The 26,565-nt window shown below is 37.6% G+C and overlaps 1 protein-coding gene across 2 annotated transcripts in view; it reads left to right on the plus strand.

Annotated features, from left to right (window-relative positions):
- Positions 1 to 26,565, plus strand: part of RGS20 (regulator of G protein signaling 20) — an 88,072-nt gene that overhangs the window by 50,581 nt on the left and 10,926 nt on the right. For both annotated transcript variants that reach the window (XM_012751779.3, XM_012751769.3), the window contains 2 exons: positions 14,626 to 14,774; positions 22,449 to 22,532. In XM_012751779.3, the coding sequence (XP_012607233.1) occupies positions 14,626 to 14,774; positions 22,449 to 22,532 (233 nt within the window). The remainder of the gene's footprint in view (positions 1 to 14,625; positions 14,775 to 22,448; positions 22,533 to 26,565) is intronic.

Raw genomic sequence — 26,565 nt, forward strand, 5'->3', positions numbered from 1 at the left:
CACACCTAAGGTTCAAGTCTGTTACCCAGCGTGAGTTGATTTTTATGAGAGGTGAAAGGTGTGGGTCTTGTTTCAGTCTTCTACATGTGGCTATCCAGTTTTCCCAGCACCATTTATTGAATAAGGATTGTTTTCCCCAGTGTATGTTTTTGTCGGCTTTGTCGAAGATTAGTTGGCTATATGAGGATGGTTTTATATCTGGGTTCTCTGTTCTGTTCCACTGGTCAATGTCCCTGTTTTGTGCCAGTCCCAAGCTGTTTTAATTACTACAGCCTTGTAGTATAATTTGAAGTCTGGTAAATTGATACCTCCTCTTTTGTTTTTATTGCCTAGGATTGATTTTGCTATACGGGGTCTTCTCTGGTTCCATAGGAAGTGTAAAATTATCTTTTCTATATCTGTGAAAAATGATGATGGTATTTTGATAGGGATTGCATTGACTCTGTAGGTCACTTTGGGGAGTATATACATTTTAACAATATTGATTCTGCCGATCCATAAGCACAGTATATTCTTTCATCTGTTTAGGTCGTCTGCTATTTCCTTCTTCAGTGTTTCATAGTTCTCCCTATAGAGGTCTTTTACCTCCTTAGTTAAATATATTCCAAGGTACTTTATTTTCTTGGTTGCTATTTTGAAGGGAATTGAGTCTTTGATTTGGTTCTCACTTTGACTGTTGTTGGTGTATATGAATGCCTCTGATTTCTGTGTATTGATTTTGTATCCTGAGACTTTCCCAAATTCATTTATCAGATCAAAGGGTCTCTTGGTTGAATCCTTGGGATTTTCTAGGTATAATATCATGTCATCAGCAATGAGTGAGAATTTGATCTCTTCTGCTCCCATTTGGACGCCATTAATTCCGCTCTCTTGTGTGATTGCTGTAGCAAGGAATTCCAGCACTATGTTGAACAAAAGTGGAGATAGTGGGCAACCTTGTCTTGTTCCAGTTCTAAGTGGGAATGCTTTCAGTTTTTCCCCATTCAGTATGATACTGGCTGTGGGTTTGTCATATATGGCTTGTATCATTTTTAGGTAAGCCTCGTCTATGCCTATTTTGTTGAGCATTCTTATCATAAAGGGTGTTGAATTTTGTCAAATGCTTTCTCCACGTCTATTGAGAGGATCATATGGTCTTTGTTTTTGCTTCTGTTTATATGGTGAATTCCGTTTATAGATTTGCGTATGTTGAACCATCCCTGCATCCCTGGGATGAAGCCCACTTGGTTGTGATGAATTATTTTCTTGACAAGGACCTGGATTCGATTGGCTAGGATTTTGTTGAGAATTTTTGCATCTATATTCATAAGGGATATTGGTCTGTAGTTTTCTTTTTTTGTTTCATCCTTTCCTGGTTTTGGTATCAGGGTTATGTTCGCTACATAAAATGTGTTGGGGAGGTTTCCATCCTTCTCAATGTTGTGGAATAATTTCTGCAGGATAGGCACCAATTCTTCTGTGTAGGTGTGGTAAAATTTGGGTGTGAAACCTTCTGGTCCAGGACTTTCCTTTTTAGGAAGGTTTTTTATTGCTGTTTCAATTTCAGTACTTGATATTGGTCTGTTCAGGAATTCTATTTCTTCCTGGTTCAGGCTAGGGAGACTTTGTGTCTCTAAGAAATTGTCCATTTCCTCCACATTTTCTAGTTTGTGTGCATACAGGTTTTTGTAGTATTCATAAATTATATCTTGTATCTTCATGGCATCAGTTGTAATTTCTCCTTTATTGTTCCTGATGGAGCTTATTAGAGATTTTTCTTTTCTGCTTTCCATCAGTCTAGCCAATGCTGTGTCAATTTTGTTTATTTTTTCAAAGAACCAAGTTTTTGTTTTATTAATCTTCCATATAGTTTCCCTGTTGTCAATTTCGTTTAGTTCTGATTTGATCTTAATGATTTCACTTCTTCTGCTGGGTTTGGGGTTGGTCTGTTCTTCTTTTTCCAGCTCTTTGAGATGATTCATTAGGTTGTCTATTTGTGATCTTTTTGACTTTTGGATATAGGCATTTATGGAAATAAACTTTCCTCTCAGGACTGCTTTAGCTGTGTCCCACAGGTTTTGGTAACTTGTGTCACCTTTGTTGTTTAGTTCAGAGAATCTTTTGATTTCCTCATTTATGAAGTGATCATTCAGCAGAAGGTTGCTTAGTTTCCATGACTTTGTGTAGAAATGAGAACCCCTGTTAGGATTGATTCCTACATTTATACCATTGTGGTCTGAAAAGATACATGGTATAATTTCTGTTTTTTAAAATTGTTTGAGATGTGCTTTGTGTCCTAGGATATGGTCCATCTTAGAGAATGACCCATGAGCTGATGTGAAGAACGTATATTCAGTGGTTTGGGGGTAGAATGTCCTGTAAATGTCAGTCAGGCCCATTTGTTCTAGAGTTCTGTTTAAGACCATTATTTCTTTGATTTTCTGTTTGGAGGATCTGTCCTGTGCTGTCAGTGGGATGTTAAGGTCTCCAACTATTGTGGCGTTGATGTTTATCCATTTGTTTAGATCAAGTAGAGTTTGCTTTATGAATCTGGGTGCACCAAGTTTGGGTGCATATATATTTAGAATTATTATGTCTTCTTGATGAACTGTACCCTTCACCATTATATGGTGACCTTCTTTGTCTTTTATTTTATTGATTTAAAAACTAAGTTATCTGTAATCAGCACTGCCATGCCAGCTTTCTTTTGGCTTCTGTTTGCTTAAATATTGTTCTCCACCCCTTTACCTTTAGTCCATATTCATCCTTGCAGGTTAGATGTGTTTCCTGAAGGCAGCAGATACTTGGCTTGTGTTTTTTTATCCATTCGTCCAGCCTATGTCTCTTGAGTGGGGAGTTCAAGCCATTCACATTTATTGAGATAACTGATAGGTGGGGCAGATTTCTGTTCATTATGTTGGGTTGAACTTTGTTGCTTCATTTTCTCTCTTGAGCCATTGTGGTATCTGGGCTTTGATCTTTAGCTTTGAGTAGAGTTACATTCATGAGTGTTTATTATGCTGATCCGTGGGTAACACTGTTTTTGAGTACTTTTTGAAGGGCTCATCTTATCTTGGTGAATTCCCTCAGTCTTTGCTTATCTGAGAATATCTTGATTTCTCCTTCATATACAAAACTTAGTTTTGCAGGGAATAAGATTCTAGGCTGGGCTTTCTTCCTGTTTTTGATCTTATCCCTTACTGATCTCTTGTAATGTCCCTACCCCCAGAATATAATTGTGATATTTGCCTACCATCGCTTCTTATCCATTCTTGCATGCTAGATGTTTTTATATTTCTTTGCATACTCTCCTAATTTAACAAGCTGGACTGAACTATATGTAAACAGGCAATGAATCTATTCTCCCACCACAATTTTCAAACACTACTGGAGCTCCCTTCCTCCCTCTTGACTCTGTCTCATGTGGATTCTAGAGCTTTTTAAGTCAATGTCAATATTAGAACAGTCTCATTTTCATGCATTAAAAAAATTCAGTCCTGTCTAAATCCAACTTCAGTCTCATCCAGTTCAGTTGCTGCTCACCCAGCTTAGGCCTTTCCAGAGATTGGTCAGACCTGAGTGAGGAGGGGGAGAAGGGTATCTCCTTCTGGTCCCTCTTTGCTTTCCCTCTTGTAGTAGCTCTGCTGCCTTCTAGCAAGGTCAACAACAAAGGTGGTGTGGGGTGCTGGTAAATGGGAGACCAGACCAGCCCCTCCCTAACAGGGACCTCTCTACTTCCACCTGACTCTGACACCTATCACCATTTCTGTCTCTGTAACACAGCCCTAGGGTCCTATTCCCCAATCCAGCTCTTTTAGATGGGATCCTTCCAAGAAGATTCTACCTTGGCCACCTTCCGTATGATATATTTGTCTCATGGAAAACACACTAATTCCAAAACATTTTCATTACCGCCAAAAGAAATCCAACACCCATTATCAGTCACTCCTCATTTCCCTACCTCCATCTCCTGGCAACAACTAGACTATTTTCAGTTGCTATGGATTTGCCTAGTCTGAACATTTCTTATAATGAGATCGTATAATATGTAGCCATTGTGTCTGCCTTCATTTACTTAGCATATTTTCAAGGTTCATCCATGTTGTAGTGGGATGCAGTACACATTCCTTTTCATAGCTGAATAAATACTCCATTTTATGGATATATCACATTTTGTTTGTCCATTCATCAGTTAAGGGACATTTGTGTTTTTTTCACTTTTTGACTATTATCTGTAATGCTGCTATGAGCATTTGTGTGCAAGTTTCTACGTGTACATGTTTTTGATTCTCTTGGATTAGAAGGCATGGAATTGATGGGTGATTTAGAAACTTCATCTTTAACATTTTGAGAACCTGTCAAACTGTTTTCCAAAGTGGCTACACCATTTTACATTTCCACCTATAGTGTATGAGGATTCCAACTTCTTCACATCCTGGCTAACACTATTTATTGCCTGTCTTTTTTTATTTTACCCATCCTAGTGAAAATAAAATACTATTTCATTGTGGTTTTAACTTCATTTCCCTAATGACTAATGATGTTGATCATATTTTCATGTGAATATTGGCCGTTTGAATATGTTCATTGGAGAAATGTCTAGTCAAATACCTTCTCCATTTTTAAATTGGGCTTTCTGTCTTTTTTTTGTTAAGTTGTAAGAGCTCTTTATATATTCTGGATACAAGTCCCTTACATGATAGGTGACTTCCAAATTTTTTTTTCCCCACTCTATGTGTTATCTTCTTCTTTGTTAATGGTATGCTTTGAAGCATAAAAGTTTTAATTGTATTAAGGCTAATTTATCAATCTTATTTCTCATGCTTTTGGTGTACTATATAAGAAATTATTGCTTATCCCAAGTCCATAAAGATTTATTCCTGGGTTTTTTTCTAAGCATTTCATAGTTTCATCTCTTAGATTTAGATCTATGATCCACTTGAGTGAATTTTTGTGTATGGTGTGAGGTAGGGGTTTAATTTGATTTTTTTGCACATCGATGTCCACTTGTGTTAGCACCATTTGTTGAAAAGACTGTCCTTTCCCCCATTGAATTGTCTTGACCATTTTTTCAAAGACCAATTGATTATAAATGTAAGAGTTTATTTCTAGATTCTCAATTAATTAGTGTGTCTGTTCGTATGTTAGTACCACACTGTCTTGATTACTGTAGATTTGTAGTAAAGTTTAAAATTAGAAAGTGGAGATATCCAACATTGCCCCCTTTTTTTAAAAATTGTTTTAGCTATTTTGGGTCCCATTAATTCCCATAGGAGTTTTAGGATCAGCTTGGCAATTTCTGCAAAAGAGGCAGGGGTTTTGATAGGGATTATATAGATCAACTTGGGGAATGATTGCCATCTTAACAACATTAAGGCTTCTTATTTATAAATATATGATGTCTTTCCATTTATTTAGTTATTCTTTACTTTCAACAATTGTAGTTTTCAGTGTACAAATCTTGTACTTTCATTAAATTTGTTCATAATTATTTTATTCTTTTTGATACTACTATAACTGGAATTATTTTTTTAACTTCATTTACAGAATGTTCATTACAATTGATTTTTGTATATTGACTTTGTATCCTATAACCTTGCTGAACTCATTTATTAATTCTAATAGTTTTTGTAGTGGAATTCTTAGAATATTTTGGAAATAATATCATGTCATTTGCAAATATAAATAGAATCACTTCCTTTTATTTATTTTTCTTGTCCTGGCTGGAACCTCCATTATAGTGTGAATAGAAGTGGTGAAAATAGACATTTCTTTTTCTTATTTTCTACCTTAGAGGTAAAGCCATTAGTCTTTCAGTGTTTAATATGATCTTAAGTATAGATGTGCTGTAGATGCCCTTGATGAGGTTTAGAAAACTTCCATCTATTAATATTCCTAAATTATTGAGTGTTTTTATCTTGAAACATGTTGGATTTTGTCAAATGTTTTATCTGTGTCTGTTGAGATTCTGATTTTTGTCCTTTATTCTATGGATATGGTTATTACATTGATTTTTGAAGTTAAAGTAACCTTGCATTCTTGTGTTAAACTCCATTTAGTTGTGACATATAATCCTTTTTACATGTGGCTAGATTCTAAGTACTAGTATTTTATTGAATTTTTTGCACCTGTATTCATAAAGGATGGTTATGATGTTTTTATCTGCTTTTGATATAGGGGTAATACTAGTCTCAGAGAATGAGTTGGGAAGTATTCATTCCATTTCCATTTTTTGGAAAAGTTTTTGAAGAATTGGTATTCATTCTTAAATAAATGTTGGTAGAATTCACCAGTGAAGCCAATTTGATCTGGGCTTTTCTTTGTAGGATTTTTTTGTTGTTATTACTAATTCAATCTCTTTATTTTTTTTAAAGTTCCATTGAGATTTATTTTCTTCTTCAGTCAATTTTGGGAGTTTATGACTCTCTAGGAATTTTTCCATTTCATCTAACTTTTCTAATTTGTTGGCATAGAGTTGTTCATAGTATTCCCTTATAATTCTTTTTATTTCTGTAAAATCAGTACTAATGTTGCATCTCTGATTTCTGATTTTAGTCTTCTCTTTTCTTATTCAACTAACTAAGGTTTGTCATTTTTAATTTTTTAAATAACCAGCTTTTGGATTTATGGATTTTCTTTATTGTTTTTTCATTCTGTCTGTCACTGATTTCCACTTAATCCTAATTATTCCCTTCCTTCTTCTTTCTTTAGCTTCAGTTTGCCCTTTTTTCTGGTTTCCTTAGGTATAACATTAGATTTCTGATTTGAGATTTGTTTTCCTTTTTAATGCAGACATTATAAATTTCCCTCCAAGCACTGCTTTAGCTATATCTCATAAGCTTTGCTATGTTGTGTATTCATTTTCATTCAAGTCAAAGTATTTTCTAATTTTCTTTGTGATTTTTTTTCTTTAGTCCATTGGTTCTTTAGGAGCAGGTTGTTTAATTTCTGTACATTTTGAGTTTCAAAAAAATCTTTCTGTTGTTGAATTCTGAATTAATTCTGTTGTGTTTGGAGAGCTTACTTTGTATTATATTAAACATTTTAAGTCTATTAAGTCTGTTTTGTTTTATTATATGGTCTATTCTGGAGAATTTCCATGTGTACTTGAAAAAAATGTATATTGAAAAATGTATATTCCACTGATGTGGGTGGACTGCTCTAGAGATCTCTGTAAGGTGTAGTTGGTTTATAGTGGCCTTATGGCCTCTATTTATATCCTTATTGATCTTCTATCTAGTTGTTCTCTCCATTATTGAAAGTGAGGTATTGAATTTCATTACTATTTTGTTGAATTGTCCATTTTTCTCATTAATTCTGTCAGTTTTTGTTTCATGTATTTGTGGTTCTATTGTTAGGTATATGTTATAATTGTTATATTTTCCTGAGAGATTGGCCACTTTATCATTACAAAATATCCCTCTTAGTCTCTAGTAACAATTTTTTTATTTAAGTGTATTTTGTTTGCTATTATTATAAATACTTCAGCTTTCTTATGGTTGCTGTTTGCCAGATATATATTTTTCCCACCCTTTTACTTTCAATCTCTTTGTGCTTTTATTTTTTTTTTTTTTTTTTATTTTTTTTTTGAGACAGAGTCTCGCTTTCTTGCCTAGGCTAGAGTGAGTGCCATGGCGTCAGCCTAGCTCACAGCAACCTCAAACTCCTGGGCTTAAGCAATCCTACTGCCTCAGCCTCCCGAGTTGCTGGGACTACAGGCACGAGCCACCATGCCCGGCTAATTTTTATATATATATATATATATATATTAGTTGGCCAATTAATTTCTTTCTATTTTTATAGTAGAGACGGGGTCTCGCTCAGGCTGGTTTTGAACTCCTGACCTTGAGCAATCCGCCCGCCTCGGCCTCCCAGAGTGCTAGGATTACAAGCGTGAGCCACGGCGCCCGGCCCTCTTTGTGCTTTTAAATCTGAAGTGTGTCTTCTGTAGACAGCATATAATTGGGTCATGTTTGTATCCATTCTGACAATCTCTACCTTTTGATTGGATCATTTAATTCACTCACTTTTAAGTTATCATTGATATGGCCTGGATTTACCTCTGCATTTTTTTTGTTTGTTTATATTTTATGACTACTATGTTTCTCTTTTCCCACCCTCAACCCCTTTTATCTTATGTTGCTATTTTCTCTTGTACCATTTTACCTTTTTAGTGATTTTTGGGCTTTTTAATGGCCTCTGTGGGGCTTACAATATACTTCTTAATGTATCAGAAAGATATAGGAAATTTGCTCCCATATTTAGCTTCTTTCTTTCTCTGCTTTTTTTTTTGTGTGTGCCTATTATTACTATATATATAAAGTGTATGTATGTGAGACATCCAATAATACATTATTATAATTATTGCTTACATAATCCTATGTCTTTTAAAGAAGCTAAGAAAAGAAATAAGAGCAGAAATATATGTATAGGGTTTCTTTTTTTTTTTTAATATTAACCTACTTATTTATGACTTCTGTTTCTTTTCATCTCTTCCTCTGGATTTGAGTGACATTCTCCTGCCAGTTTTTTGTTCTAATATAGGTTTATTCCTGCCTCCTTTATTTCTGTTATTATTGTCAAATATATTACATTCTATGTTATTAGTACAACTTTATAGATACTGTCTTATGCAATTTCTTTTTAAATCAAATAAGACAAGGAAAAAAACATGTAATTATACTGTCTTTTACTATTACCTACATAATTACCTATACTGAAACGTGTGTGTTTGTGTGTGTTTTTTTTGTGTTTTTTTTTTTTGAGACAGACAGAGTCTCACTTTGTTGCCCAGGCTAGAGTGAGTACCGTGGCATCAGCCTAGCTCACAGCAACCTCAAACTCCTGGGCTCAAGCAATCCTGCTGCCTCAGCCTCCCAAGTAGCTGGGACTACAGACATGCACCACCATGCCCGGCTAATTTTTTTCTATATATATTTTTTAGTTGGCCAATTAATTTCTTTCTAGTAGAGACGGAGTCTCGCTCTTGCTCAGGCTGGTTTCGAACTCCTGACCTTGAGCAATCCGCCTGCCTTGGCCTCCCAGAGTGCTAGGATTACAGGCATGAGCCACCACGCCCAGCCAAGTGTGTGTGTTTTGATTTACTGTCTGATCTCACTTTATTTGGGAGGCTGAGGTGGGAGGACTACTTAAGCCCAGGAGTTTGAGGCTGCAGTGAGCTATGATGACACCACTGCACAGAGTGACAGAGTAAGACCTTATCTCAGAAAATAAAAAAAAGAAGTTAAACTAGGTAAGATGTTTAAGGTTAATATCTCAAGGTCAAGCAGGAAACAGCTAGTACTGAGGAGTATTCTAGTAGTACTTTGTTCTGACAAAGATTTAACTAACTGAGGCCTGTTCTCCAGAAGCACCCATGACCCACCTAGCAGTACTGCCCAAAGGGAAATACTTCAAAAGCCACAGATTGTTAAGGCAAAAGTAACTCAGAGGCTAAATAAATGGATCTGAGATTGGGTCTTCTCCAGGAGAATTTGTCTGCTCTAATTTCCTTGTAATCTGGTCTCATTCAGGTCCCTAAACTATCCCCAGATGGTAAGATCCTGCTTCTAAGGGTCTTTGAGGAAGGTTTCAATTTTCTGTCTTCTTAGGTTCTTGGTTCATTGAGATCTCCTCTGTGATTCTCTATCTTTATGGAACAGGAACTCGGGTCTTAGGCTTTAAGAGATAAGAGATTTTTTTCACATAATACTTGATATTTCATCATATTTCCAATGTATAATTCAATATTGGCTATTGTCAGAATTTGGAAACTATAATGAAAATAAATAGCTGTTAATGGAATCGAGCCACCAAGTTTCAGTTTAACAGAAAATAAGATAAAGCTTTTCTGAGCGGATTATAGTTAGGTTAAAGCCTCATTTGGGTAGGATTATCTCTCAGTTGAGATCTGAAATATTTAATAAGCTGCCAACCTGTATTATTCCCATTTTCTCAGGCTGCTTGTGAAATGCCATGAATTACAGAAGCATGTGAGGTTGGTAGCATTGCCTTTACAGTCACCTCATTTCTGAGCCCCAGGACCCTCAAGCAAGGGCAGCCAGACCCTGGGGGATGGTGCAGGTGATATGCTGGAATCATCCTAAAGGACAACAAAATGACCAGCATTCTCTTCCAGAGACACGTGAACAGAGGAATAGAATAGCGTTGTCAAAACAGGACCGATTCCATGTGATTCAGCTCACTGCAGCCTCAAACACTGGGCTCAAGTGATCCTCCTGCCTCAGCCTCCCGAGTAGATAGGACTACAGTAACACACCACCCTGCCTGGTTAATTTTTTTTTAATTTTTTGTAGAGATGGCATTTCGCTATGTTGCCTAGGCTGGTCTCAAACTCCTGGCCTCAAGGGATCCTCCCACCTCAGCCTCCCACCTCAGCTGGGATTACAGGCGTGATCCACCACACCTGGCCTCAATAGATTTTTAAAAAGCTAATAGAATAAAACATTTTAAGAATGCTATTATGGAAATTTAAAACATACATGAATGTGGAGAGGATAGAATAACAAACCCTATGTGTTAATCACATAATTTTAACAATTATCAATATTTGCTTCCTTTTAATTTTCATATTTATTAACACTTTTACTTCCTCTCAGACTGTCATATTTCTCCACAGCTCATCAGTGTATGGCATAAATGAGCACCACCACTAAACACTTCAGCATTTAACAACTGAACAAAAACCATCCCCATTAATTTAAAATATTGGGTACTAGAAAAGTGATAAGTGCTTAGAAAATTTTTACAGGAATAGCAAGTATTTCTGCACACTTATTTATCAAATCTTTACATGATTTAAGATGTCAGAATTATTGAACTATGCATAAGAATTCTGAGAAACCATATAAGAAGTGCTAATGATACAGAGGAAAAATTAAATATTATAGATTATGAGACCATATGGGAACTCTACAAAGATAAATTGAGACAAAGAACACTGAAAAGAAGCATGAGAAATTATAAATTAGAAAAATGCTTAACAACCTAGAACTAATTCAAAGCAATACCAATGAGTGTAATCACTAAGCATCATTCAGTATGGAAGAATGAACCCCAGAAATGTGTGACGACTGTATACGTTGCAGTAAATGTGAACACAGTCTTAGTAATACACCCCTCTCAATTCATCTGAGTAAAGACTTTCATGTTCAAAAGAAGACAGTGTCTTATATATTTACTCTTTTCAGCAACCATCAAAAAGGTGTGAGTCCATCAGTTGTGGTAAATCCATACAATGGAATACTGCTCAGGAATAAAAAAAGAGCTATCAACCGAGGCAACAATCTCAAGATAATTATGTTAAGTGACGAAAACCAGACCAAAAACAAAATATATTGTGTAGTTCCCCATTTATATAAAATTCAAGACAATGCAAATTAATGGATATGTAGAGAGAAAGCAGTGACTGTCCAGGGGCAGTGAGGTGTAGGAGGGAAAGAATGAGACAGGAATTCCCCAGGGGCACAGGGAGCTTCTGAGGGTGATAGGTGTTCACCATCTTGATTGTGGTGATGGTTTCCCAGGTATATACATGTCAAAACTTATTAAAGTATACATTTTAAATATGTGTAGTTTGTTGTGTGTCCATTAGACTTTAATAAAGCTGTTTTTAAAAATGTATAAGAACAGACTTTAATAGAATTTGCTTTTGACTTCTGAAGGCTATATTTAGTCATGAGCATCCTTAAGGATGTTCTCTAAGAGTTTGCTCAATAAATCACTAAGATTTCTCCAGATATTTATAAGGAAATAGTTGTATATAAGTAAATAAAGTATGTTAACCAGTAAGACAGGCTAGCACAATTTATTTTTAAAATAATTTTTATTTTATAATATTCTTAGAGATCATTCCATAACAGGCTACAGAGCTCCCTCATTTTTTTAACTTTTAAAAAATGTATCATATTATTTTTTTAGAGACAGGGTCTTGCTATGTTGCCCAGGTTGGACTTGAACTCCTAGGCTCAAACTGTCCTCCTACTTCAGACTTCTGAGTAACTGGGACTAGGTGTACACCACTGAGCCCATAACTTATTTTATACTATGTAAATAGTAGACAAAAGCCTGTTTAACTTTTAAAGTTATCTTTCAGAAACTTCCAACACACATTATACATATCGACATAGCATTACCAATCTCCTCATTAAAGAAAGTCATGAAGATGACAAGGATACCTAATAGTATTGCTTTTTTAAATATTTACTGAACTTCCTAGCCAATGAAATAAGACCAGGGTAAAGACAGATACCTTGGAAAGGTACAGGAAGGAAAGAGAGTAGAGTGATTGATTATTTACAGACAGTATTACCACCTAACTAGAAAATCCAAGAGAAACAACTGAAAAACTACAAGAACTGTGAGAGAATTCAATGTAGTATTCTTATCCTTCCTATACTCCAAAATAACTACTTAGAAGACATTTGGGAGCAAGGGGGAGATGGCATTTATAATAGCAGCAAAAATAAATCCACAAAATATTCGGGAATAAAGCTATCAAAAATGTGCAAGACCTGTTTGAAGAAAACTCTTAAATTATACATGAGAGAGGATATAAGGGAAAAGATATTTCATGTACTGACTGAGATGTTGAAATAGGACTCCCTTGAAACTCTTGGACAGCACCATGCCACAGTCTTGCTTCTGGGAAGCAGTTGGGATATTTTTCTGTAATGAAACAAGTTTCATCAATATCTCTTAGAAAATAGTGGTTACCTGGAGCACCACTTTCTGTTCAAAGCATCTTTATTTGGAGTTTGGAGATTGTCCTGGCTTGTCCTTGGGCCTTGCTGTCCTGAATGAGTGACGCTGTGGTCATTCTGCCTCCATTGCAACGTCACAGGTGAGGTGAGCAAGTGAGGCCTGGAGTCACTTGAGCCTAGAGTTCTGCTCTGGGCATTAAAGGGGCTTAGAACCCTTTCTGCCTTCAAAGCCGTCCCCCAAGGGTGCCCATAAAACATGGCTATGAGTTGGGCACATATCTTTGCCGCCACCTTTTGACCAAGTAGGCATGTGAGTGGTGTCTGGGTGTTGGGGCTTTGTTTACCCGATGAAGGGATGGTAAAACCCTTTCATAGGTCTCTTCTCTCACAATCTTGAAACTTACACACCATGCTAAATAAAAGATACCCATAAATCTGTATATTCAATGTAGCCCTAATCAAAATCCCAACATGACATTTTTGGACCTTGACAAACCGATTCCAAAATTCAACTGGGAGAAAAAAAATAGGCAAAAACAGCCCCTCACCTCCAAAAACAAACAAACAAGAACCTTTTAAGTTAATGAGAACTTGACCTACCCAATATAAAAAACATAATAAAATTAGAATAATTATAAACAAAGTCCAGTACCATATAAGGCCAGATAATACTGAAGAGGGAAAGAGAAATCTCATGTTGGCATAGAATAATAAATCTAGGATTTAATTCCAAAGTCCTACTTGTAAGGCTCTTGATTATATCTTGGCTATTAGATTGCAATTGGCTCTATCAAGAATTCAATGATAGGCCAGGTGCGGTGGCTCACACCTGTAATCCTAGCACTCTGGGAGGCCGAGGCGAGCGGATAGCTTGAGGTCAGGAGTTCGAAACCAGCCTGAGCAAGAGCAAGACCGCATCTCTACTATAAATAGAAAGAAATTAATTGGCCAACTAATATATATAGAAAAACTTAGCCGGGCATGGTGGTGCATGCCTGTAGTCCCAGTTACTCGGGAGGCTGAGGCAGCAGGATTGCTTGAGCCCAGTCGTTTGAGGTGGCTGTGAACTAGGCTGACGCCACGGCACTCACTCTAGCCTGGGTAACAAAGCTAGACTCTGTCTCAAAAAAAAAAAAAAAATTTCAATGATAGTATCAAAAGGAAAAATAGGCTTAGCAATTTCTCAGTTCTTATGCTGTATTATGTCTCTCTCCTTCACACATTCCTGGAGTCCCCAACAACAGGACAGAGGCTGTGGGACATAGACCTCTTGTGTCCGGTGGCCTGGCCTCTATTGAGGTGGGCCCGGGCGACGTCCCTGCGATGGCATGGCAGGTCGGGGCAGGCCACAGTCTGGCTCTCCTGCCTCTCTTCCTGGCAATAATTGAGCAATTACTCTGTACCAGGTGTGCTGAGTGTTTCGCATGTACCAAGCTGGGTAACTTCTGCAAAGTGACGCAGCTAGGAAAGATCCAAAGCTCGTCGGTCTGGCCTCCTAGAACCACCCCCCTGCCCCCCAGCCTGCTGTGTCAGTTGGGAGACCTTCTCTGGGCGTCTTCTTTCCGCATCTACGTGTGCGCTGGCCTCACGGGCGCTGTAGTTAAGCTGTGGCACTCACTGCTCCCCTTTGATTGGGGCCAGAGGGAGCCAAATTGTACGGCTTCCCACAGCGTCTGCCTCCTCTCCTCCTGCCATTGCATTCCTAGAATGTATCCCAAAGCTTGGCAGGTGCTGGACATTAAATGTTTGATAAAGTAACGGATTCAAGATTCTAAACACCGGATTTTGCCAGAATTAGTAAAAATGACCCTAGTATGGTCATATTGTATCTTCTCAGTGATCCAGACAGCTGAACCCCTGGGGTTTTGTGGTCGTAACTCCGCGGCCCGCCCCGCAGCCTCCCCGCTTTCCTTCCCTGTTGCAGCCCATGGGATCCGAGCGGACGGAGATGCGCAAGCGGCAGATGCCCGCCGCCCACGAGGCACCGGGGGCCGCGCCCGGCCCGCAGGGAGTGGGCAGTCGAGGGTCCAATGCTTGCTGCTTCTGCTGGTGCTGCTGTTGTAGCTGCTCCTGGTAAGGTTTGGGGCTTTCTACTAATGTGTTCCTGAGTGAGAAATGGCACCCTTGAATAGTGCCAGTTTATGCTTAATTCGGTGTTTTGTAAAGCAGCTCCTACGTGCCTGACTGTACAGGACACCCCAAGAACAACGGGCTACATCTGCCCAGCTTCCAGGTGACTTACATTGAAATCCCTGAAATCAGGGTAACATAGATTAAACCACTAAAGACCAGTCTAGGGCTGTTTATCACTGAATATAAAAATTGGGGCTGACACATTGCCTAGATGGCCAGAAAGGTGTTAACTCAAGGAACTCATTTGGCAATAAAGGCTTCCTGGAGGGGTTAAGGTTTAAGATGAGCCTCTCTTAGAGCATCCAATTGTGCAAAAAAAAAAAAAAAAAAGATGAGCCTTAACCTGGAGGGGTTAAGGTTAGGGTTATGAAGTAGAGAGAGCGAGCCTAGATTTTATCTTCTACTGCTTCTATTTTATTAATTTTTTTTAATAAAGAGAAATATCAAAATGTGCTTACATAGAAATAGAAATATAAAACATAGGCCAACTTACCGGGTAGAGGAAGACATCCAGTCATTGCTTCAAAAAAGAGATAAATGACTTAAATGTAAAACATCCATGACAGCCTGGGCCACTGTTAAAGGTCTGGAGAAAAGGAAATAGTTTACACCTAAAAATCATAGGACCATCAGGCTGCATCTTTGAAATCTTGGATATGAGAAGTGCTTGGTGCCAGCCAAATTTGTGCACCACTTTAGGCAATTAAATTATTGTAAATTTATGCAGGCTTGGCTGTAAGCAAGACCAAGATCTCACTATCCAGCGGAAAAGAAGAAAAACGAATATTGGGCCTGATCAGGGACAGTGACATGAAACTATTAGAACTGATGTCTGGAGAGGAGGTGGGAGGTTGACAATGAAACACCTGTGCTTGGTCGGCACCTGCTAGACTTAGACTAGTATTGATTTCCAAGAAGTCCAGTCCGGCTGAAGGGACTGAGCAATAGGGTACTCCCAGGACGGATGGGATCCGACACCAGGGCCCTTATCCATTCGGGACAGCAAGTGGGAACATGTGGCCGTGGGGCCGGCAAGGGCTGCACTGCCTGGCACTCAAGGCGCAAATCCGGATGACTCCACAAGAGAACCAGAGGAGAGGCGCTGGGTGTGGGCTGAGAAAAGGTTGGTGTCCAGGGCTTCCCAAGACTGGGAAGACACCCACCAGCAGTGGCCAGACTGCATATGGGCCGCTTCTCCATGCCTCCCCTTTGCTAGTAGGTCCCAATGCTGAACTGAGATGATCGTCTGAGAGATGTGCAAGGGTGTCTCAGTGCAGGTGAGCCCCTAGCTAATGTTTACCCTGCCCGCCCTCCCTCCCTCCCGCCGCCCTGGGCGGTGCACAGAGGTTGTGATTCTGGCCTGAACAACACGTTGTCCTGATGGGGTAAGGTGGGGCAGGTCCCGGAGCAGGCTCCTCCTGTGAGTACCAAGTAGGGCAAATATAATAAGAATTAATACCTAGACATCATCATCATCATCACCGCCAGCACTTTGTAGCACTTATATGTGTGTATATGAAAGACAACAGGCCGGGCGCAGTGGCTCACGCCTGCACTCTGGGAGGCCGAGGCGGGCGGATCATTTGAGCTCAGGAGTTCTAGGCCAGCCTGAGCAAGAGGGAGACCCCATCTCTACTAAAAATAGAAAGAAATTAATTGGCCAACTAAAATATATAGAAAAAATTAGCCGGGCATGGTGGCGCATGCCTGTAGTCCCAGCTACTCAGGAGGCTGAGGCAAGAGGATTGCTTGAGCCCAGGAGTTTGAGGTTGCTGTGAGCGAGGCTGATGCCATGGCACTCTAGCCCAGGCAACAGACTGAGACTCTGTCTCAAAAAAAAAAAAAAAAGAAAGACAACAGAGCAATGCCTTCAAATTACTGGAGAAAATTAACTGATAATTAGTCAAACTATAATTCAACAGTGCGGATAAAACAAGACATTTGCAGATATACAAAGGTGGGGAGAGCTCTTACCTGCAAACCCTCCCTGAAGAACTAGGAAGGGCCATACTTCAGGAAAGAAACGGTGAACCCAGAGGGAAGGCACAGGAAGCAGTTAACAATAGTGGATACAAAAGGGATCAGATATAGCTATGAAGTGTGGCATTTAATCTTTTGTTAAAAAGTATAAAACTAAAGTTATCAACAAATAATATCATGTCAATCATAGGCAATTTAAATAACCTTAGACTTTCTTAGAAAAAATTACAAGACAATTTTCTTTAAAAATTAATGGCGTTCATAATTAGTCTAAAAGTATAGCATATAGTTTTAACATCAATGGAAGACAGTAAAAGAAAACTTCACCAACACATAACAAAGGTGGCGTCAGCAAAGGAAAGAATGAGCTATTCAGTAAATGCCAGCATGGTTGGTATTTGGGTGACCAACTCATTCCACTTGCCTGGAACTTTCTCAGTTTCAGCACTGAAAAGTCCCACGTGCCCAAAAGCCTGCAAGTCCCAGGCAAGCCAGGAAGGCTGGTCATCCCACCTGGTATCCAAATTTATCAAAATAGATTTATATTCCCACATCCCACCATACACAAAAATCAATTCCCACCTTTAAAAAAAGATCAATTCTGGATGGTTTAAAGGCCAAGAAGAAAATGCAAGATAATATCCTTTTGACCTTGGTGTTGGGAAAAATTACTTTTAAAAAGAAAAAGCTAAATCAATAAAAGGAAAAGATTTATAAATCTATCTTTATTAAAATATAAAAATGTATTTAATAAGAGAACTAAAATGTGTGTTCACATGAAGACTTGCACATGCATGTACATGATTCATAATAGCCAAAAAGCGAAAACAACTCAAATGCCTATCAACTAATGAATGGATAAAAAATGTGGTGTATTCTTACAATGGAATACTGTTTGGCCATAAAAAGGAATGAAGTATTGATACCACCAAAACATGGAATGAACTCTAAAAACATCATGCTAAGTGGAAGAAGCCAAACACAAAACACCACATATTTTATATGATTCCACTTATCTGAAGTGTCCAGAATAGGTAAATCCATAGAGCCAGAAAGCAGATCAGTGGTTGCTTAGAAATAGGGGAGATAGATTAGATGACTGCTAATGTGTACAGAGGTTTTTTTGGGTGGTGATGAAATGATCTAAAATCATGGCAAAGGTTGTACAAGTCTATAAATATACTAAAAGCCATGGAATTTTACTGTTTAAATTGGCAAATTATGTGGTGTTTTCTTAATAAAGCTATTTTTGAATATGTTTAACAAAATATACCAAAAATAAAATGAAAAGATAAAACATACTCAGAGACGGTTGTAATGCATTTAACAAAGAATTCATATCCCAAATGTATAAAGAATGTCAAAAGATGAATAGGGAAAAAAATGACCAAAAGGAAAGTAAACAAATGAAATAGGACAGAAAGGATAATCTACTTGTGCTTCCACTAACAAAGATCAGATAAAGGGAAGTTAAATGTAAACCCTTATAAATATATAACTAGAAAAACCTATACCCTACAAAAGGAGACTACCATGTTAATCTGAGTGAGAAAAATCTAAAGTTCATGAACAGGAGAATGGATGAATGATACAGTGTAAAACCATACAGCATTTAATTTTATATGCTGTAAAACAATCAGTTCATATGCTAGAGGAAAAAAACAAGTTACAAAGCAATATACATCATATAACATTTATGCAAAGTTTAAAAATATATTTATGAATATAGTAGCATACCTATAAATGGAAATGATAAGTTAAGGATGGTGGTTTTTTTCCTAGAGTAGAGAGAGGGAGAAATAAGATGGGAAAAAACTAACAGCAAACTTCAACTGTTTTAATATTTAATTTCCTTGATATTTTCTCAACATTCCTTTTGAGATTTTCCATATTAATACACACAGTAGAGTCAATTTTCAAGAGAGGTAAATGGTAATATGTTTCCTAAGCCCTGTGTAACATCTTTCTCAAAATTCTGCTATGGGGCTTCTGCTGTTTAGACTTACAACAAAGGCATGCAGATTCTTGTTCTGTTGAAAATGAACTTGTTTTCCTTTCTAGAAGGTTGCAGAATTTTTTGCTCTTTGTCATTCAAAATTTTACCAACTGTATTTAACCCTAGGTCTTCTTTCACTGAATATTCCTAAAACATGGAGAGCAACTCTCCTGGCTTCTACTGGCATGTTCTTGTTCTTCTGTAATAACAATAGACCCAGGGAAAGAAACTTGACAGAAAAACATATTCTTCACTTTTTCTAAAGCACATTATCTCTTTAAAAAACATTCCTACTTAAAATGAGGCAGGAAATATGTCAAAACTTAAATAAATTTTGCATTATTCAATAGTTCACAGTATCCAGTTCTCTGTGGAATCATGCCAAATCCATCATTTTTTTCTTTTCACTGTTTCATTCCCACTGTGCAGTAATGTGTTCTGCTCGCAACAGAAGCCTCGGGAGTCAGGCAGTAATAGCACTCACGCAGAGAGAGAACCACCAGGTGCCTCTCAGGTTTTCTTTCTAAAGAAACCATTATTTGCTGAAACTGTTTAGCCCTGGTGTCAAGAAAGAAACAAGTCAAAAGGATTTCTGCATTTCTAATGATTTTGCATGCCTTTAAAGAGAAATAGAACTACACACACAAAATTTACAAAGTGGATGTGCTGAAAACAGTCTAAAATACTTTTATAAAATGGAGTGATGAGTGTTAAGAAAGATATAATAAAAGGGATAGAAAAGTTAATACAGCCAGGCACAGTGGTTCATGCCTATAATCCTAGCACTTTGGGAAGAGAAGGTAGGAGAATCACTTGAGGCCTAGAGTTCTAGACCAGCCTGGGCAACATGCTGAGACTCCATTTCTACAAAAAGTTTAAAAATTAGCTGGAATGGTGTCTCATGCCTGTAGTCCCAGCTACCAGGGAGGCTGAGGCAGAAGGATCACTCGAGGCCTGGAGTTCAAGGCTGTAGTGAGCTATGATCATGCCACTACATTCCAGCCTGGATGACAGAATGAGACTCTGTCCCAAGGGGAAAAAAAAGTTAATATAGTAGAAAACTCAGTCATCAATGACAAAAATCCATTTTTCAATTGATGGGATACTAATGTGTTCACATGGATGCAGAATGATGGACAGTGGAGTCTCGGAGGGTAGGAGTGTGTGAGATGGGTGGGATGGGTGGTGGGTGGGTGATTGGTGGGTACAGTGTACATTGCTGTGGTGATGGATGCACTGAAGGCCCTGCCTTCACCACAGAGCACCCTGTCAATGTAGCAAATTTGCATTTGTACTCCATGAATATATAATTAATTAATTGATGGGATACTAAAAAAGCATTCCTGCTAAAATAAAAAACAAGACAAGGATTTCTACAATCTCAACCACTATTTAACATTGTATTTTAGGTATTAGCCAATGCAGTTACACAAGAGAAAATAATTAGAGGCCTAAGAGTTGGAAATGAAGAGGTAAAATTCTCCCCATTTGTAGATGAGAAATCTGGACACCCCAAGAGAATTATTGCTATAACTCATGCAAATAAAAAAGAATTCAGTAAAGAAGAAAAGTATAAAACTAACATAAAAAATGATAGTCTTTAGGACTTGTGTCTAAAATATAAATAACCTTTACATTTCAATAATGAAAGAGAAATAAACCCATTTAGCCAGGCACAGTGGCACATGCCTATAGTCCTAGCTACTCAGAGGGCTGAGGTAGAAGGATCCCTTAAGCCCAAGAGTTCAAGGCTGCAGTGAGCTATAATCATGCCACTGCACTCCAGCCTGGGCAACAGAGTGGGATCCCCACCTCTAAAAATATAACTATAAAAATAAACCAATTTAGAAATAGTCAAAAGATCCGAACAGACATCTCTCCAGAGAAGATGTACAAATAGCTAATAAATACATGAAAAGATACTCAACATCATTAGTCATTAGCAAAATTCTAATCAAAACCACAATGAGATACCACTTCACACCAGTTAGGAGGCTAGAATCAAAATGACAACAACCACAGCTGTTGGCAAGGATACAGAGTCATTGGATCCCTCAAATATGGCTGGTGAGAGTGTAAAAAGGTGCAGTTGCTTTGAAAAACAGTTTGAGAATTCCTTAAAACGTTAAAGAAAAAAGTTACCATATGACTCAGCAGTTTCACTCCTAGGCATCTACCCAAGAGAAACACAAATATATGTTCACACCTACTTTGCAAATGAATGTGCAGAGCAACATGATTCATACAGCCAAAATCTGGAAACAACCCAAATGTCTATCCACTGAAGAATGGATAAACAAAATGTGACGGGTGTATCCATACGATGGGATATTATTCAGCTGGAAAAAAGAATGAAGTACTGGTATGTGCTACGTACAACATGAACTAACGGTGAAAACATGCCCAGTGAAAGGAGCCAGCTGCAAAAGATCACAGATTGTGTGACTGGGAATAGGCAGATCTGTGGAGACAGGAAGTATTCCAGTGATTGCCCAGGGCCGGTAGAGAGGAAGGATCAATGAGTGACTCCTGCCAGGTGTGGGGTTTTTTGGGGGCTGATGAAAATATTCTGAAATTAGGCATAACTTTGTAAATATACTAAAAACTGCTGAATTGTACACTTAAAACAGGTAAACTTTATGGTATATAAATGATAGCTCAATAAAGCTATTAAGAAATTAATAGCCTTCATATGTACACCCAATAACCAGTTAGAAGATGAGATGGAAACAGAAATTCCATTTACAATAACAACAAAAATACTTGGAATAAGTTTACAGAGAAATATTCAAAATCTATTAATTTATAAGGAAACAAACTCTCTAATAGTAGATTTTGATTGTTCACTTTCCTGATTTTCTCTAATACTTTTGTGTATGTGCCTATAAATGTATAATGCCTCCATTTTAACTGGAAACAAAGCCTAGCAGATGTATACTTTTTTTTGAGGTGCAGAAAATGAAATGAAAACCCAAAACATTCCTGACAATCTTACTTTTTTACTATTTCCTAATGAGTCTATATTTATAAAAAAAGTTATTATACTAAATGTAATTGAGTATAACAGTTTCTAATAATTTCTTCCTCAATTAGTATAGACCACAATATTATAGATAAATATAATTTATTTTTTTAATATCTTATCATTATACTTTTGGTTTTCTTAAGAAAACCATCAGGGCCATTTTTTTTTTTAAGAGAAAGGCCAGGTGTGGTGGCTCACTCCTGTAATCCTAGCACTCTGGGAGGCTGAGGCGGGTGGATTGCTCAAGGTCAGGAGTTCAAAACCAGCCTGAGCAAGAGCGAGACCCCGTCTCTACTATAAATAGAAAGAAATTAATTGGCCAACTAATATATATAGAAAAAATCAGCCGGGCGTGGTGGCGCATGCCTGTAGCCCCAGCTACTCGGGAGGCTGAGGCAGCAGGATCGCTTGAGCCCAGGAGTTTGAGGTTGCTGTGAGTTAGGTTGACGCCATGGCACTCTAGCCTGGCAGAGTGAGACTCTCAAAAAAAAAAAAAAAGAGGGGGAGAATGAAATTCTACTTGGAGATCTGAAGTTCTCTTTAAAATATTTGTAAAGAAGTCTTTTCTTGACAGAGGCAGCTCAGTCAACAAGGGAATGTCTTGTTTTTGCAGTCTCACAGTTAGAAACCAAGATCAGAGACCCACAAGAGCTTCCCATGAACTCAGAACAGATGATCTTCCAATCTGCGAAGAAAGGTAAAATCTCAAGTTTTTTTAGCTCACTAACCTAATATAAATACCACCCTTTTTCTATTCTTTGTATTATATTGTTCTCTGTTTCTTTAATTGCAATTTAGTAACATCAAATCATAATGTGGCATCACATTTTTCCCTGGCAGAACTCCTTTTAATTTGTTGTGTGATGGGGAGAGAAACCAGTTCCATTACTATCCCTTTGCTAATCACAAATACAAATTAGTGCTTCTTGACAAAACATGTTATGTTAGTTTTTTATAATATACTTTTTAAAATAACAAAATATACATATTTGGGTTTTGGGAAAGTTTAAGATGCCCTTTTCCTCTTAACTGTAAATTTATACTAAATGGCTAAATGGTATTGTTTTTTGAATATAAGTATTTTGGGGAAAAAATACATAAGTTACTTTATGTAATGCCAATTTAAAATTATTTTCCTTCCTACATTATCCGTTGGTTTACGTTCACTTAACTATTCTTATACCTATTCTTGGTATTATGCTTTTATAATTACAGACATTAGACAAATATCCTGAAAGCATTGTCCAAATAAATTTTATTTTAAATTGCTGCTTTTTGAGGAAAAAAAAAAACACCAGTAGTCCAAAAGGTCACTTAAATATTTTGTTCATTCTTTATCATATTTACTCTTGCCCAGCTTTTGTTAAATACAGGAAACATGTTGCAGTCTTGCACAGTGTGTGAGTTTGTTAACAGCGGCTGGCATCGTGTGCCAAGGCTTTGGAGAGTGTTGCATCTGGAAGCAGCATGTTTGTGTCTCATCCTGCCTGCACTTGTCCTGCCTGAGTGACCTTGAGCACTTTACCTTTAGTAGCCACGCTGTGCCTCACTCTCCTTAGATGTGCTGTGGGGATCACAGGAGTTGGTGGGGGCTGAGCCAGTTGCTGTGAGTGTCGAATACAAGCAAAGCACTTGGAACAGAGCCTGGCAGGAGCCCCGACACATGTGGGGCTGTCTTTGTTCTCAGTTGTATTCAATTAATAATATAAATGACTCTTAATCAAACTTGATGTCTTTTGCTTCCAGTTCTATTTGGATATTAATATCATACTTGCATTTGCCCCATATATCTTGTCTGTCTACTTGTTTTTAACTTTTTTGGTAAAAATAGCATTATGTTGGATTTTGCTTTTTTGGCCTAGTTGGAGTCTCTGTTTTTAAATAGGGCATTACTATACAATTATATGGCATCAGTTATTTTGATCATCACTAATAGGATTAATCTTCCAGCAAATTCTTTGGTTGTCTTCTTATAATTCCCCTAATTATTTTCTTATTTTTTTTCTTTTGCTTAATGAACTATATGCTTTCTTTGCTTTCAGATTTTTCAGTAATATGGAATGAATATATGATCTCTCTTTTGAAAATGAAATTCTACTACTGATTACCTTTAAGTTTTTCAAAATCATTATTTAATATATATTTCTAGGGCTGGGCATGGTAGCTCACGCCTGTTAATCCTAGCACATTGGGAGACTGAGGTAGGAGGATGACTTGAGGCCAGGAGCTCTAGATTGCCCTGAGCAACATACTGAGAACTTGTCTCTACAAAAAATAAAAAATTTAGCTGGGTGTGGTGGCACACGGCTGTAGTACCAGCTATTTGGGAGGCTGAGGCAGGAGACCACTTGCAATTCAGGACTGCAGTGAGCTGTGATGATGCCACTGTACTTTAGCCTGGGTGACAGAGTGAGACCCTGTCTCAAAAATAAATATATATATTTTTTCTTTTTTTTTTTTTTTATTTTTATTTTTATTTTTTTTGAGACAGAGTCTCGCTTTGTTGCCCAGGCTAGAGTGAGTGCCATGGCGTCAGCCTAGCTCATAGCAACCTCAAACTCCTGGCTCAAGCAGTCCTCCTGCCTCAGCCTCCCGAGTAGCTGGGACTACAGGCATTCGCCACCATGCCCGGCTAATTTTTTGTATATATATTAGTTGGCCAATTAATTTCTTTCTATTTTATAGTAGAGACGAGGTCTCGCTCTTGCTCAGGCTGGTTTCGAACTCCTGACCTCGAGCAATCCGCCCGCCTCGGCCTCCCAGAGAGCTAGGATTACAGGCGTGAGCCACCGCGCCCGGCCTATATTTTTTCTTAAATTGGCAGGAGTAAAAGTTTAGTTTTTGAATCTATATATTTAAGAAACATAATTTAGCATACTTTAGGTTTTCCAATCTAATTAACCTTTGTAAAAATAATCCAGGATTCATCTGTAGATTACTTTAAATTATTATTTTAAAAGTATACGTTTTTTCTTTCAAAAATAACTTTTCCACTAGCTCTCTGGGAGGCCGAGACGGGCGGATTGCTCAAGGTCAGGAGTTCGAAACCAGCCTGAGCAAGAGCGAGACCTCGTCTCTACTATAAATGGAAAGAAATTAATTGGCCAACTAATATATAGAGAAAAAATTAGCCGGGCATGGTGGCGAATGCCTGTAGTCCCAGCTACTCGGGAGGCTGAGGCAGGAGGATCGCTTGAGCCCTGGAGTTTGAGGTTGCTGTGAGCTAGGCTAACGCCACGGCACTCACTCTAGCCTGGGCAACAAAGCGAGACTCTGTCTCAAAAAAAATAAATTAATTAATTAAATAAATAAATAAATAACTTTTCCAGAGTTATGACAGATACTTTATTTTTCTGTATATAATACTTTTTCATGATGAAGAATTCATATACTCATGATAAAAACAAAAATCAAACAATACAAAAGTTTCTCAGTAAAAACTCAATCTTCCTCTTATTCCAGACCTCATCTCAATCTCTGGATAAAATTGCCATCAACGATTTTTTGTTTTTCCTCAAAGGAATTTCCTATTCACTTACACACAGTTGTACTGAAATAGGATCCATCTATATACAGTAAATCTAATTTTGAAACTAAATTTGAAATTATTATTTAGACATCTGTGTTTGTTTTCTCTGCTGGTTATTCCTTTTATAACCCACTTTTTTTGGTCTTGAACTTTTCATTTATGTTTCACTGCTGAGTCAATTGTAATCCATTTGCAAGATATGATTTCAAGAAAAGGAGTTGGAATGTATATTTTGAATCTTTGTTTATATGAGAATGTTTTTCTGTAACCTTTGCGTAATTAGGGCAAGTTATCCGCATACCAAATTCTTACACAACTTTTACTCTTCAAAACTAAACAGAGATCTTTCTCATTTTGATGGCAAAGTAGATGATCCTAGGGTCTTCCCAGTAAAGAGCAACAAATTTCACATAAATCTAAAATGGTTTGTGCAAGTAAGAAAAATAAGAAATTACCTAAAAAACAAAACTGAATAAAAAAGTGAGCTAATCCCTGAGTAGTGACTGCTAAACACAGGAAAGAAGCCTTTTTTCTAAGGACAAAGACTGATAGCATTATTGATAGAAGCCATGAAGCAGGGTGTTGAAACTAAGCCTGGATCCCAGAACGGAGCTCAAGTGATCCTGGGCCAGTAATATTTCCTAGATCTCAGAAGAAGCAAATACCCATCCTCTCTGGAGGAAAGAAAATATCCTCAATTTTGACACCGGGTTTCCTGTAGATTAAGACCAACCAAATATGGACTCTTGGTCAAAGATTACCAAACTAAAAGGAATAACTCACCACAAATGAGTCGGTAGAAAGAACACTTAGATTTAGTGCTCAAAGGACCTCAGATGTTAGAATTATCTGTAATAAAATATAAAAATAATGATCTCTAAAATGTGTAAAGAAATGAGAGATGGAATCACAAAAACAACTAAGAAGCATTCAACTATCAAAAACACCCAGCAAGACTGTGATATTGCACTATAGTTTTACAGGATGTTCCCACTGGAGAAATGGGGTAAACAGCACTTGGGATCCCTCTGTATTTCTTTTCCCCCTAATTTTCTGACTTTTTAAAATTGAGATAAAATTCACATAACACAAAATGAACCATTTTTAACCATTTTAAAGTTTATAATTCAGTGGCTTTTAGTATTTCAGGATATATCACCACAGAAAGAAATCCCATACCTGTTAGCAGTCTATGTGTTAT

This window comes from Microcebus murinus, chromosome 7, assembly GCF_040939455.1.
Source record: "Microcebus murinus isolate Inina chromosome 7, M.murinus_Inina_mat1.0, whole genome shotgun sequence".
NCBI classification, from domain to species: Eukaryota; Metazoa; Chordata; class Mammalia; order Primates; family Cheirogaleidae; genus Microcebus; species Microcebus murinus.